Source organism: Haliotis rufescens, unplaced genomic scaffold (assembly GCF_023055435.1).
Source record: "Haliotis rufescens isolate VD_foot unplaced genomic scaffold, xgHalRufe1.0.p SCAF_8, whole genome shotgun sequence".
Lineage (NCBI taxonomy): Eukaryota > Metazoa > Mollusca > Gastropoda > Lepetellida > Haliotidae > Haliotis > Haliotis rufescens.
Window position 1 is genome coordinate 53,141,939 of NW_025964372.1, and position 19,087 is coordinate 53,161,025.

The 19,087-nt window shown below is 41.8% G+C and overlaps 2 protein-coding genes across 5 annotated transcripts in view; one reads left to right on the plus strand and one right to left on the minus strand.

The window, feature by feature from the left end:
• Positions 1-7,686, minus strand: part of LOC124145592 (rab-like protein 6) — a 31,826-nt gene extending 24,140 nt beyond the window's left edge. For all 3 annotated transcript variants that reach the window (XM_048389127.1, XM_046515417.2, XM_046515416.2), the window contains exons 1-7: positions 7,096-7,686; positions 6,453-6,559; positions 5,810-5,938; positions 3,908-3,999; positions 3,192-3,338; positions 2,140-2,245; positions 1,238-1,341 (exon numbers count right to left, since the gene is read on the minus strand). In XM_048389127.1, the coding sequence (XP_048245084.1) occupies positions 1,238-1,341; positions 2,140-2,245; positions 3,192-3,338; positions 3,908-3,999; positions 5,810-5,938; positions 6,453-6,559; positions 7,096-7,222 (812 nt within the window). In that variant the 5' untranslated portion in view covers positions 7,223-7,686. The remainder of the gene's footprint in view (positions 1-1,237; positions 1,342-2,139; positions 2,246-3,191; positions 3,339-3,907; positions 4,000-5,809; positions 5,939-6,452; positions 6,560-7,095) is intronic.
• A 217-nt stretch (positions 7,687-7,903) lies between these two features.
• Positions 7,904-19,087, plus strand: part of LOC124145591 (aspartate--tRNA ligase, mitochondrial-like) — a 60,214-nt gene continuing 49,030 nt past the window's right edge. Inside the window, exons 1-5 of one of the 2 annotated variants that reach the window (XM_048389128.1) lie at positions 7,904-8,039; positions 11,217-11,383; positions 12,077-12,175; positions 13,326-13,424; positions 17,065-17,188. In XM_048389128.1, the coding sequence (XP_048245085.1) occupies positions 7,937-8,039; positions 11,217-11,383; positions 12,077-12,175; positions 13,326-13,424; positions 17,065-17,188 (592 nt within the window). In that variant the 5' untranslated portion in view covers positions 7,904-7,936. The other variant, XM_048389129.1, reaches the window with a different exon arrangement.

Sequence of the window (19,087 nt, forward strand, 5' to 3'; positions counted from 1 at the left end):
GTGTTGTGCATCTGTTCATTCACATGTGTGTTGTGCATGTGTGGACTCATATGTGTTGTGAATGTGTTCACTCATATGTGTGTTGTGTGTTGATTCACGTGTGTTGTGCATCTGTTCATTCACATTTGTGTTGTGCATGTGTTGATTCACATGTGTGTTGTGCATCTGTTTATTCACATTTGTGTTGTGCATGTGTGGACTCATATGTGTTGTGAATGTGTTCACTCATATGTGTGTTGTGTGTTGATTCACGTGTGTTGTGCATCTGTTCATTCACATGTGTGTTGTGCATGTGTGGACTCATATGTGTTGTGAATGTGTTCACTCATATGTGTGTTGTGTGTTGATTCACGTGTGTTGTGCATCTGTTCATTCACATTTGTGTTGTGCATGTGTTGATTCACATGTATGTTGTGCTTGTCTGGACTCACATGTGTGTTGTTCATGTGTGGACTCACATGTGTGTTGTGCATGTGTTGACTCACATGTGTGTTGTGCATCTGTTGATTCACGTGTGTTGTGCATGTGTGGACTCACATGTGTGTTGTGCATGTGTGGACTCACATGTGTGTTGTGCATGTGTTGACTCACATGTGTGTTGAGCATGTGCTGACTCATGTGTGCTGTGTGTTAACTCATATTTGCGCTGTGTATGTGTTGAATCATACATGTGCTGTGTGTTGACTCACACTTGTGTTGTGCATGTGTTGACTCACACTTGTGTTGTGCATGTGTTGATTAACATGTGAGTTGTGTGTTGATTAACATGTGAGTTGTGCATGTGTTGATTAACATGTGAGTTGTGCATGTGTTGATTAACATGTGAGTTGTGCATGTGTTGACTCACATGTGCGTTGTGCCTGTGTTGATTAACATGCGAGTTGTGTGTTGACTCACATGTGTTGTGCATGTGTTGATTCACATGCGTTGTGTGTGTGTGATTCACATGCATGTTGTGCATGTGTTGATTGACATGTGTGTTGTGCATGTGTTGACTCACATGTGTTGTGTGTGTATGACATGTGTTGTATGCGTGTTGACTCACATGTGTGTTGTGTGTTGATTCACGTGTTGTGCATGTGTTGATTCACATGTGTGGTGTGCATGTGTGGACTCACATGTGTGTTGTGCATGTGTTGACTAATGTGTGCATGTGTTGACTCGTGAATTGTGTGTGTATGACATGTGTTGTATGCGTGTTGACTCACATGTGTGTTGTATGTGTGTGTTGACTCACATGTCATAGTTTTGCTCCTCGGAGTCGTCGTGGATGTCCAGCTCTGCCACTGTGGACAGCATGTCCTGTGTGTTGGTCTCCAGCTGCTTCAGTAGCGTCTCCCTCTACATTACAGAGCACCAGGTGTCATACAGTGCATCAGGGGTTACACACAACAACCGGCGTCACACATAACACCAGGTGTCTCAGACAAAACAGGGTGCCTCACACAACACCAGGTGTCACACAGAACCAGGTGTCACACACAACACGGGGTGTCACACAACGCATCAGGTGTCACACAACACGTCATGCACAACACCAGGTGTCACACATAACACCAGGTGTCACAGATAACACTGGGTGTCACACAGCACGGTGTCACACACAACAGGGTGTCACACACAACATAACACTGATGTAAAAATTATTTCAGTTATATTGACAGTTACCATAGCAAGGGTATGATGCTGGCAATCCAAGACTCATAAACAGGCAAGTTTGGGATCTGAACACACCATCACCATGTGGCTGTTTGTACTAGTCCGGACTGATGCTGATTTATAGTGCTAGCTCACTGAGATAAATTGCCACAGTTTAACATGAACACCCTACTCAGACACAGTATACTGACTCCAAGCCAACCAATGCCGAGTGCCAGGCAGGGTAACAACAAGTACAATCTTTTAAAGTCTTTTGGCTGAGGATCGAACCCAGGACGTTCTGCTTTCCGGGCGGACAATCTACCACTAGACCATAGAGACAGTCGGAATACCTGAGGGACGCAATTACAATACATAGATTAGTGGACCACGAAAGAGTCTGGCATATTCTCCCAGTAAATAAGGCTTCCGCATGGTCAAATGGGTAAAATGCCAACATGGTGGACGCAACCAAAAGGTCAAGGACGGATCAACAGTTACCTGAAGCTGGAGGAAGGGGAGGTTGAAGAACATGTGGAGGAACTTGAGGCCAAACCCGTTCCTCATGGAACACTCTGCATACCGGGCTTGTGCTGAACCCTCCGTCCTGAAACACAGCCTGTAGGTGTAACGGCTGATAGGTATTACAGCTAATATAGGTATAACAGCCAATAGAGGTATAACAGCTGATATAGGTATAACAGCCAATAGAGGTATAATAGCCAATATAGGTATAACAGCCAATATAGGTATAACAGCTGATATAGGTATAACAGCCAATATAGGTATAACAGTCAACAGAGGTATAACAGCTGATATAGGTATAACAGCCAATAGAGGTATAATAGCTAATATATGTATAACAGCCAATATAGGTATAGCAGCCAATATAGGTATAACAGCCAATATAGGTAAAGCAGCCCAATATAGGTATAGCAGCCAATATAGGTATAACAGCTGATATAGGCTGCAGAAGCATCAACTGTCTGGTTGGGTCTGACTAGGTCTCAGTCAGCGATCTGAGGAGCGTTGCATTAAACAAGAGGGAGTCAACAATAATAGCTCATTCTTCTCCAGGGCTGACAAGAAGTCTTTGAATTTCATAAGGTACCAGGTGAGTGTGGGGTCAGGGTACTATTACCTGTTGTTGTCAATGTTAATCTGCTGCTTATCACAACATGTCATGCATTTATACCTATCATCATTTGGTTGTTGTCACACAATCTTGATATTAATGATAAGGTTGTCAGAATGTATATCGAATGTCGCTACGTGCAATTATCCAGAAGTTGTTATCCATAAAGTTGTATGTTTTCTCACTAACTCTGGTCAAGAAAATATGTGGGATGACGCCAGGTGTCCAGTGAAACTGACCTGAGTGAGTGAGTGAGTATGATTTTACGCCGCTTTTAGCAATATTCCAGCAATATCACGGCGGGGGACACCAGAGATGGGCTTCACACATTGTACCCATGTCGGGAATCGAACCCGGGTCTTCGGCGTGATGAGCGAACGCTTAAACCACTAGGCTACCCGACCGCCCCGAAACTGACCTGTCTTTCTGTACACTCTCCACAAATACCCGGGCCTTGTCCTCGATGACAGTCCTGTGGTGGCCCATGTCTCGGTGGTTGCCCAGGACGATGATGGGAATATGAGACGGTATCCGCTCTATCTCACGCTCAACATACGTGAATGTCCTGAAATATATTCCGGTGAGTGAAACCCTCCCTGAAACTGTCACGCTACTGACCACATGACAGGTTTTCATTGTATATACTAAATGCATCAATGTTTCAATACAGTCAGGGTTTCCACGAGCATATGAAACAAAGTCCTCTGGACTTGCTTAATGTTTGGGTGGGATGAGCAGCATCGAGGACATGGGTCCTGCAGGAGTTCAACACATCTAATAACAAGAAATCCTGCACATTCTGTTGATCAAAAATGAATAAAATGAGAAAAAGAAAGATCTGTTTCCATAGCTATAGTTCCTTGCATGATTCTAAAGGAACCAGTACTGAGAGATAAACATATTGAACATCAAATATTACTCATAAACAATATGATTGGGAGTATTTTAGTTGAACATGTGCCAAGTACAGCAGCCTCCTGCCTGCTGAAAACATGGCAAAACCTCACTGTGTCATATTACCATGACTACTACCTTTGGAACCGTGAATACAAAGTTGTTCAAACATATTTCTACCTGTGGAGAAAAACAGATTTGAATTTGGTGCTTTTTGTAGAAAACCACATCTGTACTTACCACTGTTTTGTGATGTCATAGACGAAGATGACACCGTGAGTTCCTTTGTAAACATCGAGGAACTCTGCATCCAGACACGGTTCCTCTAAAGCCTGCACAAACAGTAACATCATCAGTAAAATCAGCAACATCTTCTGCAACATAATCATCCACAATGCCTTCAGCAACATAAAAATCATCACCAGTTACAGTAACAGCATCAGAAACAACATCAGCAGTTACAACATACCACCAAGACCCCAAAGAACACACATAAACCCCTAAGGGGACACCTCGACCCCAAAGAACACACATAAACCCCTAAGGGGACACCTAGACCCCAAAGAACACACATAAACCCCTAAGGGGACACCAAGTCCCCAAAGAACACACATAAACCCCTAAGGGGACACCAAGACCCCAAAGAACACACATAAACCCCTAAGGGGACACCTAGACCCCAAAGGGCATCTAAATCCCAAAGGGCACACCTAGACCTCAAAGGGCGCACCTAGATCCTCCCATAGGGCAAACCTAGACCTCAAAGGGCACACCTAAATCCCAAACTGAACACCAAGACCTCAAGGGGTACCTAGATCCCAAAGGGCGCACTTAGATCTCAAAGGGCGCACTAAGACCACAAAGGGCGCATCAAGACCTCAAAGGGCACACCTAAATCCCAAACTGAACACCAAGACCTCAAGGGGTACCTAGATCCCAAAGGGCGCACTTAGATCCCAAAGGGCGCACTCAGATCTCAAAGGGCGCACTAAAACCACAAAGGGCGCATCAAGACCTCAAAGGGGACACCAAAACCTCAAACGGCACACCTAGACCTCAAAGGGCACACCAAGACCTCTATCTTCCGGAGGCAAGAGAGTTAACTGACTATAAAAGTCCAGTTTCCACCCTTGCCGAACTAGGCTGGTATTATGGATTTACATTTTGGCTGGACTAACGAGTCTATGCATAGTCCAATCAAAATTGTGCACCGAAATCGAAATCCGGTTCGTAAACTGTAAGACCTGTTTTATCATGATATAGAACTTGATTATCGATCAGATCATCCTGACCGCGCGCCACCATTTTGTGTGAAGCAAACGCAAGTGATACGAGAGGTGGAATCAGATTGGTACATAGGAGAGGCTTAGAAGGGACATAACAGGTAATAGCCGCTGGTGGCGGTACGATCGAGCCCAGTAATTGAAGCCTAGTTCGGCAAGGGTCGAAACTGGACTTTTAAAGTCTCTTGCCTCGGGAAGATGCAAGACCTCCAACGTCACCTAAATCCCAAAGGGCACCTAAAGATCCTAAAGGGCACACCAGGACCTCAAAAGGGCACACCAAGACCTCAAACGGCACCTAAATCCCAAAGGGCACCTAAAGATCCTAAAGGGCACACCAAGACCTCAAAAGGGCAAACCTAGATCCCAAAGGGCACATCTAGACCTCAAAGGGCACAGCTAGACCTCAAAGGGCACAGCTAGACCTCAAAGGGCACATCTAGACCTCAAAGGGCACAGCTAGACCTCAAAGGGCACATCTAGACCTCAAAGGGCACATCTAGACCTCAAAAGGCACACCAAGACCTCAAAGGGCACCTAAAGATCCTAAAGGGCACACCAAGACCTCAAAGGGCGCACCAAGACCTCAAAGGGCACACCTTGTGTTAACCTCCTAGTTCCATACAGGCAGATGAGAATGAAAATCAAGGGCACACTGATCCACTGACTAGGGTCATAATAGCTGAGACATGGCTCTATTAAAATAGATCACTATTATTTTGATGGCATAAGATGATGCTCATAATGTCAAACACTGGTTTGTCATGCTGTCCCAGGCTGACAGCTATAAAGTATAATTTTGCTGATTGCGGAATGAACCCCAAACAAATAAACATGATGCAATGAATGTACAACTTACGCTATCAGCAGCGTTGTCCAACTTGAGCCCATCTGACTTCCGCTTCTTCTTACCCTTGTCCACAACATCCCACACTTCCACTTTCACAACATCGTCGGTGGCGCGGTAGTTCCAGTGGATGCTGGCTACCTAAAGACACAGTCCTTTGTTACCATGGTTACTTCTCTTATTTACGGTATTTCATCTTCATCAATGTCTTGACCAGCTACTCACTGGTTGCCTCAATATAGCTTGAATACAGCTAAATGCAGTGTATAAAATTTCCCAATTTTCAGATGAACAACTGGACTGGCAGCTCTGCAAAGTTACCAGACCAGTTAAAATGTTGCCAGTCCAGAACCTTCTAGACTAACAAACAAAAGTAACAAAAGCGTAAACATAAGAATAGTAGAAACTTGATATCACCATACGCGGAAGTGACTGAATAATGTGTTTAACATTTACAATTAAGTGACCTCTTACATGGAATTAAAACTAGAATGCTCAGGAAATTTAGGGAAAAACAAAAATAACCCCATCAGGGGTGGAACCTTTCCTAACTGACCATCAGTCATTAAACTGGAGTGTCTCGGATTGTCGGGCAGATGGGTGTTTTATACATTGCTAAATGTGGGGTAAAACCCTAAGTCACAGCTGAACCCACCTGTATTTCATCGGTAGGGATGTATTCCTCCTTGAAGGGCTGGCCTTGCAGGCGATGGAACAAGCAGGTCTTACCAGTATTTCGGTCACCTCGAATCACAATTTTCACTGAAAATGAAAGCATAATATAGTCATAGATATTTTTTTATTAATTCAAGTGAGAAATTATTTTATTAACAGTTTTACAAGTATATTGTCATGATTGTCTAGTCCGCAGAAACTGGTCAAGACAGACTTAAGACGATCAGTAAATCTACCACATGAGGTGCGGGGAAGTTACAGGTAGGTGACGAGGTTAAGCATCACTTTCAAGATTATTGCACTCATATAGCTGTCTGATGCATGTGTGTGTGGCTGCTAGTACTCGTCTGAACTTGTCAGTTCTATAATGCTTGCCCACTGATATACCATGCCACAGTTTAACATGGATATCCCACATTATTTTTTATACTGACTCTGAACCAAAAGAGCCTTGTTTTAGCCTCTTATTCTGAACACCAGGAAGGGTAACAACAAGTACCATATTTTAACATGTTTTAATATGATGCTGGTAGGGATCGAACCAATAATCATTCGCCCCTGGGCAGTCACTCTATCCACTGCACCATGGAGAAATGGAGACCATAGACTCCTTCCCAACTCACTGTTATACTGTACTCCTTTGGCAAACTTTCTCTGCAGCTGAGCTCCCATGGCTTGCATTCCCTGGGGTGGGGAGCCTTTGGAAACATCTTGGTTTGAGCCACCAAGCAAACGTTTGAACAACGACATTGTGTGTTAATGTTGACTGATCACGTAGATGTATCTTAACAAATATGATCTGCTTGATCAAATTCAAGCATCAAAGTCTTAAGTCGGCCTTAAAAAATAAAGAGTTTGTATCCCTTCCAGTTTCAATATTATCGTGCCTAACAAATAAATAAAAATTAACAAATAACAGCATATCTTTTAAAGTAGATATCCGAGAGTGTCGTGATCACTTGATAAACAATACACGGTGGAGCATCGTGAGATTCAACAGTAGCGAGCTGTCAATCACAACCATCCTCTTCTGTGACAACCTTTCTTACATATTCATGGAGACGTTCTACGCAAACTAACATAAAGATAGATATGATTGTGCCATGACTTGAACGCTAAGTTTTTTTCAATGCATAACCACATCGAATTATGCCGAAAACACTCTTGTCAGACGACTCCCATCGCCTGCCATCTGGCTGATTAATTCGAAATTACGAATTCAAATATAAAACGAAATCCGACGAATGATTACGGTGACACAAGTGACAATTCTGCTTTTTGTTACCTTTTATAGTTATCTAATTCTCAATTACTTCATACAAATATCTTTTTTATTACCGTTCATTTGCTATTTCTCATGAATATGGGAAGGATTTCATTCTCAAATAACTCTCGTCCATTTCATGTCCTTAAGGCGGATTTAGTATAACCCAAAGGTATACTTTTCCGCTTCCGGTGTAAAGCATGGCGGCGAAAAACGTCTGCTCGATTTTGAGATGTGCATTATTACATCACACTCGGCCACGATGTTCTTTCCATAGATATTTGTCCTCGAATGTCGTTACCGGTAGGAAGATTTGTTCAGGATAATTCACATTTCACCTGTTATTCCATATTTACAGCTGTCAATCCTTGGTACCAATGGCGTTAAACGGGCACTCCTTACTACTGCAGCGCTAATATGGATCAGACTATCGACTGTGGCCTTCGCTTCACAGATCTCGCTTGACACTTCGATCCTTAGGGTTAGTTGTGTTAGGGTCTGGGTGGGTTACCTCCAACTCTATCCTTAGCCCTTGGATCCCCTTTCTGATCAAGCACCCCTTTCGATCCTATGGGTTGGACACCACTTCAAGTCTTGCATGTCAAACACCCCTTTACGATCCTTTGGGTTAGGCACCACTTAACGATCCTTATGGTTAGTTATGAGGCAGGGTATTGGTTAGCTATCTCTATTAACAAATTAATCTAATGTAATTTGAGGAAACTCCGTACAATTGTTATCAACTTTCGCGGAGAATATGGTTACTGCACATGCACATATAGGTAAACAATAAGTGTTGACTTGGTAAATGAGCACTAATTATTTGTGATAGTGCCTGTCATGACGTGGTAGGGTATTGGCTAATTAGGTAAACTCATTAGCCTATTTTAAAGTTTGATTCTCCACACGGTTGTAACAGAAACCTGAAAAAGCGTGCCCCGTAAGTGCCCAACTCCCCAACCCTGTTGTGACCTGTGAGATGCACCTGACAAGTGTCCGGCAAACTGGTGACTCTTTATGACATTGCAGCTAACCATGTGCCTGTCTTCATGTTCCTGTCACAGCTCCTGCCTAGTTTGACCTCTTTTACTCTCTCAGACCTTGCCCAATTGGACCTTCTTTACATCTGACATAGCAGAGTTATTGAAAACTGGAAACTTGAGAATCTCCTTTACTATACTATCTGCTCTTGGACCTCCTTTACTATATGTTCTTGGACCTTCTATACAATATCAGCTCTTGGACCTCCTTTACTATCTGCTCTTGGACATTCTTTACCAGAGCTGCAGATAAGCTTTTGGTGTTGTGGGTATTTTACCCATGCATTTTAAAATCATTTGGTATCAGTAATTCTAATTTCTGTTACCCACTAGTTTTTACACATGTGGGTATTTAAGTTAAATATTTAAAAACACTATTCATCAAGTCCCTGCAAACTGGTGTCGTGTGGTTTCGAGAGCTTTATAGGACTCAAAAATACCACGATACTTCCACAAGAAAGTGTGATGGCAAATGATCATGATGTAACTGTCATCGTGGAGTTTGGCAAGGTTGTCGGAATGCCCGTTTATAATTTCAAAATAAGTTGCTGATTTGCTAATCGAATTGGCAGGGTTACTTCACAATATTTTGATGATATGCACAAGTTTTATTTTTGTAGCGTATCTGTAATGTTCGTTGCGTATTTGATACGCTTGGATTTTATTTTACTGCGTATTTCTGCATGTCTGATGCGTATTTTACGCAGATACGCAGCTTATCTGGAGCTCTGTTTACTATCTCAACTCTTGGATCTTCTTTACTATCTCAGCCCTTGGATATCCTTTACTATATCAGCTCTTGAATCGTCTTTACTCACTCAGATCTTAGACCATCTTTCTTATTTCTGACATCATACCTTCATTTTCATTCGGAGAATAAACCATAGCACCCTTAAAATAAAATGACATGTGGATCACTATTTAATTAATCGGACTCGCCTTGTGAACGTTGACAAAACTGGGGGCATGACATTGAAAAGAGAGTTAACAAAAGCATTCACTCCGTCTCAGTGTCCTGAATGATGACAAAGTTTGAAGATCATTGTTGCAATTCCTGTTATCAGAGCTCACGATAAAAAGTCTCCATTACCCAAATAATTTTGAGTTGTTTGCATACCAATTTGCAAAATTAAGAAAACCCAATAGTATAATAACGTTCTTCATCATTACCTATTGTATCCTTTTCGTTTTATATGAGTGTATTTCTATACAGATCTGTAGTTACTGATGGAGTGAAGGCATCACGCATACACACATGAGCACTCTCAGTGAATAAGGCTTGAAGGAAGGTGCTATGTCTTTCTTATTGTTGTTAATTAAACATGTGTTGCGAGATCATGCGATTTTCCAAGCAGATTGTTTTTTTTTTAAATGTCTACTCGTTGGTGTGAAATACCCAATAGACTGGACCCAAGGGATTAAAATAGTTTGACAACCCAAGGAAAGCTTTCAAGACCTGATGAGAGTGATAACATTTTAGTAAATACTCAATGGCTAAAACAATTTATCTGGAGACCTGTGTCATCAGAATATTGCTGAAGGTGCTGTAAACTCATACATGGTTTGACACCACGATTAGTCTGTTAGTCTGAGAATTGTGAGGTGAGTTGAGGTGAAATTGGGTTTAACGTCGCGTCCAAGATTATTGCACTTATATGGCGACGTGCATGTATGTGTATGTGTTTGTGTTTGTGTGGCTGCTTGTTCTAGTCCGGACTGATGCCGATTTATAGTGCTAGCTCACTGAGATACCATGCCGCAGTTGAACATGAATACCCCATTCAGACACAGTATACTGACTCAGAGGCGACCAGTCCTTGTTTTAGCCCCTTAATGCCGAGCGCCAGACAGGGTAACAACAAGTACCATCTTTTAACGTCTTTTAATATGACGCGGCTGGGGATCGAACCCCGGACCTTCCGCTCTCCGGGCGGACGCTCTACTACTAGACCACGGAGGCGGTTTCTGAAGATGGAGATGGACTAATTGTTTTCTCCCAAATGAAATTATTCCATGTAAGCCATGTCCAAAATACCTTTTGGATATGAACAGTGGTGTCTCCTTGCAGACTCGGGGTAGAATAGGTCTTCAGCAACCCATGCTTGTCATAAAAGGCTACCATGCTTGTTGTAAGAGGCGACCAATGGGATCGGCTGGGCAGACTCGCTGACTTGGTTGATGCATATCATCGTATCCCAAGTATGTGGATCAATGCTCATGATGTCAATCACTGGATTTTCTTGTCCAGACTCGATTCTTTACAAACCGCCTTCATATAGCTGGAATATTGCTGAGTGCAGGGTTAAACAAAAACAAACAACCAATCAAACCAGTGGTGACTTCCTCTGCAATGTTCACCCAGTCCTGTCGAGCGACACATTGCCAGTGCAAGTGATGCTGCTGCCTGGTGCTATGCTGATATCATGTTTGATGGTTCCAGACAAAGTGAGCTTCACACCTCGCACACACACATGCGGGGAGTTGCGTGTTGCGGATGTTGGGAAGGATGTGACGTTGTGTGGGTGGCTGCAGTATCGCAGGATGCGTCTGTTCTTTATACTGCGAGACTGGCACGGCATAACCCAGACTGTGGTCCCAGAGGAGCAGGTAGGTGTACTAACTGTTATATATAGCAGAAAATGTTGTTAGTTCGGAAGAAATTACGAAATTTTGCTGTCAAACATCAGTTTTTCAAACGCATGTTGACATTGCCAGTGGAACCCAAAACGGCTTGAAAAACAATGTGAGATGTTATTCCCGTGCACACGACGACCCACTTTCTTACCCCCATCATTCTAGGAATGTAAAACTCACCTTATTGAAGACGATATACAGACCAGACAGCTGAGTCTCTCCTTACCCAATCACCGCACATCACTGAACTATTCACTCACATAATCATAATCATGGTAGGATTTTTTCTTATATTACTTATAGCATGTTTAAAGTTAAAAATATCTATGTTTGTGTCTATTTTGTTAAAACAATGAACTGTAATTGAAAATTTGCGGCCTAGGAAATGTACAGGAGCATTAATGGAAACGAACTGTTTTTGTCTACTAGTCCTTATAACGATAACATATCGCAAACCCCTTAAAAATGGCAAATTTCTACTAGTCCTTAACTATTGGGCAGTTTGGCAAGGACTACAGGACTAGTGCCAATTTCTGATGCTGATTATCATCATGATATATTTAGATGTTCATGCAAATATTATGTCAGTTCTAATCATGATGACCTGTATCAGCATGTGAACTGCACAAGATGGAAGCCCTGATGTAATGGCAGCATCTTTTTCAGATGGAAAATTTAGACAGCAAATTATCAGCTCTGACATTTGATTCTGTTCTGCGGGTCGAGGGAACTGTCCAACAACGGCCTGATGGAGAGACGAACAAGGTACGTACCAGCTGGCTCAGTAGAACCTCCATCAGTCGCAGCAACATGAGACAGTGATGCGCTGCTAAGTGTGTGGGACGATGATGTCCTGTGCCTCACCTCAGCTGATATTGGCCAACACTCTGCACAGTTATGTCCCTTGGTATGCTCAAACACAGACAGGCCCAATCTCATTAAAATCAGATCTTAGTTCTCGCTACCGCGTTTAGCGGTAGCGAGAACTAAGATCTGATTTTAATGAGATTGAGACAGGCCCACTCTACTACCCAGAATTATGTCCCTTTGTATGCTTAAACACAGACAGGCCTACTCCCCTACCTAGAGTTATGTCCCTTTGTATGCTTAAACACAGACGGGCCCACTCTCCTACCCAGAGTTATGTCCCTTTGTATACTTAAACACAGACGGGCCCGACTCTCCTACTCAATGTGAAGTCCCTTTGTATACTTAAACACAGACGGGCCCACTCCCCTACTCAGAGTTATGTCCCTTTGTATACTTAAACACAGACAGGCCTACTCCCCTACCCAGAGTTATGTCCCTTTGTATACTTAAACACAAGCTCCTTCCCAGCGCGTGACACCTTCGTTACACTCTCGGTAACATCGCTGCCACCAGTGTGGGCGCGGTCATTACAAGAATCTCGAAATTTGCCCTCTAACCCCAAATGTAGTAACGTTTATGCTTTTGTTTGTCTTTGCGAATGCCATAATAGTTCATTTTGAAAAGTTTTTTACGACTGACCACTTTTTCCAGAAGAATTCACTTTTTTGTTTGTATAATCAGATTGCAGACTAACAGAAAATCACTTAACTTCTCTGTTACTTGGCTTGGCTTGGCTTAAACACATAATTGTTTCTCCTACACAGAGTTATTTCCCTTGGTATACTAAACCACAAGCTCCTCACAGTGATAGCCTGTTTGCAGAGCTCTCTATACTATGGCTGCCACCAGTCAAAACTCCCCACTGTGATAGGTGGCCAAGCAAATGATTATTGTGTCATCATAACAAATACCCTTTGCCCATGCTGAAATATTTTCTTTGTTTGTCAGTTTGAATTTTATTGCGATACAAGATTTAAGGCGCCAAGACCTTCTTCTGAATACATGTTTCCCAGTTCTGTTGTCTGTAGGAAGAGATTTGTTATAGAGAATGGACACTGGGGAGATTGAGGTGTTGGTGAAGGATGTACAAATACTCAACTCCTGCAAAGCAAACCTTCCGCTGGGTGCCAAGGATTTCCACCAGGTTTGTACCCCTTTCCTTTACCCCTTTACTTGGTTCCTTTACTTTACCCTTTTTCTTTACCCTTTACTTTTACTTTGCCCTATTTACTTTACCCCTTTTCTTTGACCCTTTACCCCTTTTCTTTGACCCTTTACTTTACCCCTTTACTTTACCCCTTTTCTTTGCCCCTTTACTTTGCCCCTTTACTTTACCCCTGTACTTTGACCCTTTACTTTACCCCTTTACTTTACCCTTTTTCTTTGACCCTTTACTTTGCCCCTTTACTTTGCCCCTTTACTTTACCCCTGTACTTTGCCCCTTTACTTCACCCCTTTTCTTTGCCCCTTTACTTTACCCCTTTACTTTACCCCTGTACTTCACCCCTTTTCTTTGCCCCTTTACTTTACCCCTTTACTTTGCCCCTTTACTTTGCCCCTGTACTTTACCCCTGTACTTTGCCCCTTTACTTCACCCCTTTTCTTTGACCCTTTACTTTGCCCCTGTACTTTGACCCTTTACTTTACCCCTTTACTTTACCCCTTTTCTTTGCCCCTTTACTTTGCCCCTTTACTTTGCCCCTTTACTTTACCCCTGTACATTGCCCCTTTTCTTTGCCCCTTTACTTTACCCCTGTACTTTGCCCCTTTACTTCACCCCTTTTCTTTGCCCCTTTTCTTTACCCCTGTACTTTACCCCTGTACTTTGCCCCTTTACTTTACCCCTTTTCTTTGCCCCTTTACTTTGCCCCTGTACTTTGCCCCTTTACTTTACCCCTTTACTTTACCCCTTTTCTTTGCCCCTTTACTTTGCCCCTTTACTTTGCCCCTGTACTTTGCCCCTTTACTTTACCCCTTTACTTTACCCCTTTTCTTTGCCCCTTTACTTTGCCCCTTTACTTTGCCCCTTTACTTCATTCCTTTTCTTTGCCCCTTTTCTTTACCCCTGTACTTTGACCCTTTACTTTACCCCTTTACTTTGCCCCTTTACTTTACCCCTGTACTTTGCCCCGTTTAGTTTGCGCCTTTCCTTTACCTCTTTACTTTGCCCCTGTACTTTGCCCCTTTTACTTTATCCCTTTACTTTGACCCTTTTACTTTACACTTTTACTTCACCCCTTTTCTTTACACTTTTACTTTCCCCTTTACTTTACCCATTTACTTTACCCATTTACTTTACCCCTCACTATCTTTATCCTAAGAAGAATGTTTGTAATGAATTTCTCCTGGATTGTGACTCCACTTTCCTGATGATCTGTTTCTGTGATCCTGGTTCACATTGGGGCTGGTATGATTTGCCAGCCTTGTGATCCAATATGTATCGCGATACCTATTTTATAGACAGAATGGCCAAATACCTTGCACACTGATGATTTAGAGTTGGCATTATGAAGTACAGTACAATAAATGAAAATATTTAAGTTTTCACGACTAATTAGTGTTTGGAGTTACAGTTATTAAAGCAAACAAATAATTTAAGAATGAATTGATATTTTTTAAAACATCGCGACCCACCGATGCATTGTCCCCGCCACTAGTTTGCTACGTGTTGAGTCCCAAGGGGAACCCAGCTATTGGTTCATACAGAACTGGGGGGGCAGGGGTGGCCCAGTCGTCTAAGGCGCCGCGATTCGCTGTGCAGAGTTGTGTCCCTTGGGCACGCCAGAAAGCTATGATTGTGGGTTCGAATCCTGGTTCGCCCCGATTATGTTTCTAGGTTTGTCAGCACCATACCCATGCTCGTGGGTTTCACCGAAGTGGTAAACGTCTGAGACCTGCATCACTTCGGGCTTTCCTCCCACATTAAGCTGACACACCGTGATATAACTGGAATAATGTTAAAAGTGGCGTTAAACCCAACTCACTCACTCTCTCACTCACTCACTCACTCACTCACTCACTCACTCACTCACTCACTCACTCAATCACTCACTCATACAGAACTGAGTGTTGTAGTCAGTAAATAACCACACAAGATCAATGAGCAATCAATAAATAATAATGATTTACATAGGCTTAGGCAATACGATGGGTCAAAATATGTGTCAAAAAGGGTCAAAATATGTGTTAAAATGGGTCAAAATGTGTTAAGGGTCAAAATATGTGTTAAAATGTGGGTTAAAAAGGGTCAAAATATGGGTCAAAATATATGTTAAAATGTGTGTCAAAATATGTGTCAAAATGAATCAAAATATGTGTTAAAATGTGTGTCAAAATATGTGTCAAAAGGAATCAAAATATGTGTTAAAATGTGTGTCAAAATATGTGTTAAAATGTGTGTTAAAAGTATCAAAATATGTGTGTTAAAATATGTGTTACAATGTGTGTTAAATTGGTCAAAATATGTTTAAAATGGGTCGAAATATGTGTTAAAATAGGTCGAAATATGTGTTAAAAAGGGTCAACATCAATGTTAAAATGTGTGAAAATATGTGTTAAAATGGGTCAAAATATGTGTTAAAATGTGTGTCAAAATATGTGTTAAATTGGTCAAAATATGTGTTAAATTGGTCAAAATATTTGTTAAAATGGGTCAAAATGTGTTAAGGGTCAAAATATGTGTTAAAATGTGTGTTAAAAAGGGTCAAAATATGGGTCAAAATATATGTTAAAATGTGTGTCAAAATATGTGTTAAAATGAATCAAAATATGTGTTAAAATGTGTGTCAAAATATGTGTTAAAAAGTGTCAAAATATGTGTGAAAATGTGTATTAAAATATGTGTTACAATGTGTGTTAAATTGGTCAAAATATGTTTAAAATGGGTCAAAATATGTGTTAAATTGGTCAAAATATGTGTTAAAATGGGTCAAAATATGTGTTAAAATGGGTCAAAATATGTGTTAAAATGGGTCAAAATATGTGTTAAAATGTGTGTCAAAATATGTGTTAAAATGGGTCAAAATATGTGTTAAAATGTGTGTTAAAAAGGGTCAAAATATGGGTCAAAATGTTTTTTAAAATAGGTCAAAATATGTGTTAAAATGTGTGTCAAAATATGTGTTAAAATTTGTGTTAAATTGGTCAAAATATGTGTTAAAATGGGTCAAAATGTGCTAAGGGTCAAAATATACGTCAAAATATACGTCAAAATGTTTTTTAAATGGGTCAAGATATGTGTTAAAAAGGGTCAAAATATGTTTAAAATAGGTCAAAATATGTGTTAAAATGTGTGTCAAAATATGTGTTAAAATGTGTCAACTTGGTCAAAATATGTTTAAATTGGGTCAAAATATGTGTTAAAATGGGTCAAAATGGGTCAAAATATGTGTTAAAATGAGTCAAAATATGTGTCTACAGATATGTTTGTGCAGTGATGTTCTACAGATATGTTTATGCAGTGATGTTCTACAGATATGTTTGTGCAGTGATGTTCTACAGATATGTTTGTGCAGTGATCTTCCACAGATATATTTGTGCAGTGATGTTCCACAGATATGTTTGTGCAGTGGTGTTCTACAGATTTGTTTGTGCAGTGGTGTTCTACAGATATGTTTGTTCAGTGGTGTTCTACAGATATGTTTGTTCAGTTGTGTTCTACAGATATATTTGTGCAGTGATGTTCTACAGATATGTTTGTTCAGTGGTGTTCTACAGATATAATTGTTCAGTTGTGTTCTACAGATATATTTGTGCAGTTGTGTTCTATTGATTTGTTTATACAGGTTAGTGAGGCACTGAGTATGAAGTACCGGTACCTGGATATCAGACGTCCAGCCATGCAGCGCAACCTGAGACTCCGCTCAGCGATGATCATGAAGATGAGGGAGTTCCTGTGTAACCAGCATGGTATGTAAGATGAGGGAGTTCCTGTGTCACCAGCATGGTATGTAAGATGAGGGAGTTCCTGTGTCACCAGCATGGTATGTAAGATGAGGGAGATCCTGTGTCACCAGCATGGTATGTAAGATGAGGGAGTTCCTGTGTCACCAGCATGGTATGTAAGATGAGGGAGCTCCTGTGTAACCAGCATGGTATGTAAGATGAGGGAGTTCCTGTGTCACCAGCATGGTATGTAAGATGAGGGAGCTCCTGTGTCACCAGCATGGTATGTAAGATGAGGGAGTTCCTGTGTCACCAGCATGGTATGTAAGATGAGGGAGTTCCTGTGTCACCAGCATGGTATGTAAGATGAGGGAGCTCCTGTGTCACCAGCATGGTATGTAAGATGTGGGAGCTCCTGTGTAACCAGCATGGTATGTAAGATGAGGGAGTTCCTGTGTAACCAGCATGGTATGTAAGATGAGGGAGTTCCTGTGTAACCAGCATGGTATGTAAGATGAGGGAGTTCCTGTGTCACCAGCATGGTATGTAAGATGAGGGAGCTCCTGTGTGACCAGCATGGTATGTAAGATGAGGGAGTTCCTGTGTAACCAGCATGGTATGTAAGATGAGGGAGTTCCTGTGTAACCAGCATGGTATGTAAGATGAGGGAGATCCTGTGTCACCAGCATGGTAGGTAAGATGAGGGAGCTCCTGTGTCACCAGCATGGTATGTAAGATGAGGGAGTTCCTGTGTCACCAGCATGGTATGTAAGATGAGGGAGTTCCTGTGTCACCAGCATGGTATGTAAGATGAGGGAGTTCCTGTGTAACCAGCATGGTATGTAAGATGAGGGAGTTCCTGTGTAACCAGCATGGTATGTAAGATGAGGGAGATCCTGTGTAACCAGCATGGTATGTAAGATGAGGGAGTTCCTGTGTAACCAGCATGGTATGTAAGATGAGGGAGTTCCTGTGTCACCAGCATGGTATGTAAGATGAGGGAGCTCCTGTGTAACCAGCATGGTATGTAAGATGAGGGAGCTCCTGTGTCACCAGCATGGTATGTAAGATGAGGGAGTTCCTGTGTCACCAGCATGGTATGTAAGATGAGGGAGTTCCTGTGTCACCAGCATGGTATGTAAGATGAGGGAGTTCCTGTGTCACCAGCATGGTATGTAAGATGAGGGAGTTCCTGTGTCACCAGCATGGTATGTAAGATGAGGGAGTTCCTGTGTCACCAGCATGGTATGTAAGATGATGGAGTTCCTGTGTAACCAGCATGGTATGTAAGATGAGGGAGTTCCTGTGTCACCAGCATGGTATGTAAGATGAGGGAGCTCCTGTGTCACCAGCATGGTATGTCAGTGTGTTTTGTCTGCCGGTCATGTGGTTTGGTACTAAATGAAAATACTGGTCCTGTCTAAAGTCTAACGATCCCATGATCAGTAATTAAAGATCCAAGTCTACGTACGGCACCTATTTTCCAACAGGTATGTTGATACTGAATTGTCATCTTATAATGAGAGGTGTGATGTCATTAAAGCTGCTGACAGGACAGTGCCCACGTCTGACTTGTCAACATGATCAGGTGAACAGTTGCTGAAGTACTGTCAGAACAGTCAGTCCTCATTCACAATTTTGGTGGCCGTGTTATGATAAAAAGGAAGAGTAAAATAGTTTGAAAACTATAATTTGAAAGAGTTAGACATTCACTTTGTGAAAAGATTTCAAACTTTCATTTAGTTTTTAAGTTTTAATGTAGACCTGTAAGAATTATGTCGAGAACAATGCACAAAAACTTGTGTTCATTTACAGAAACCCCACAAAAGTACTAAACACTATCAGGTGTTAGAAAACTGGTGACGTCTCTCGTGTCTTCTGACCCTCCACCATTTCCATATCATGTCTATGCTGTCAGAAAAT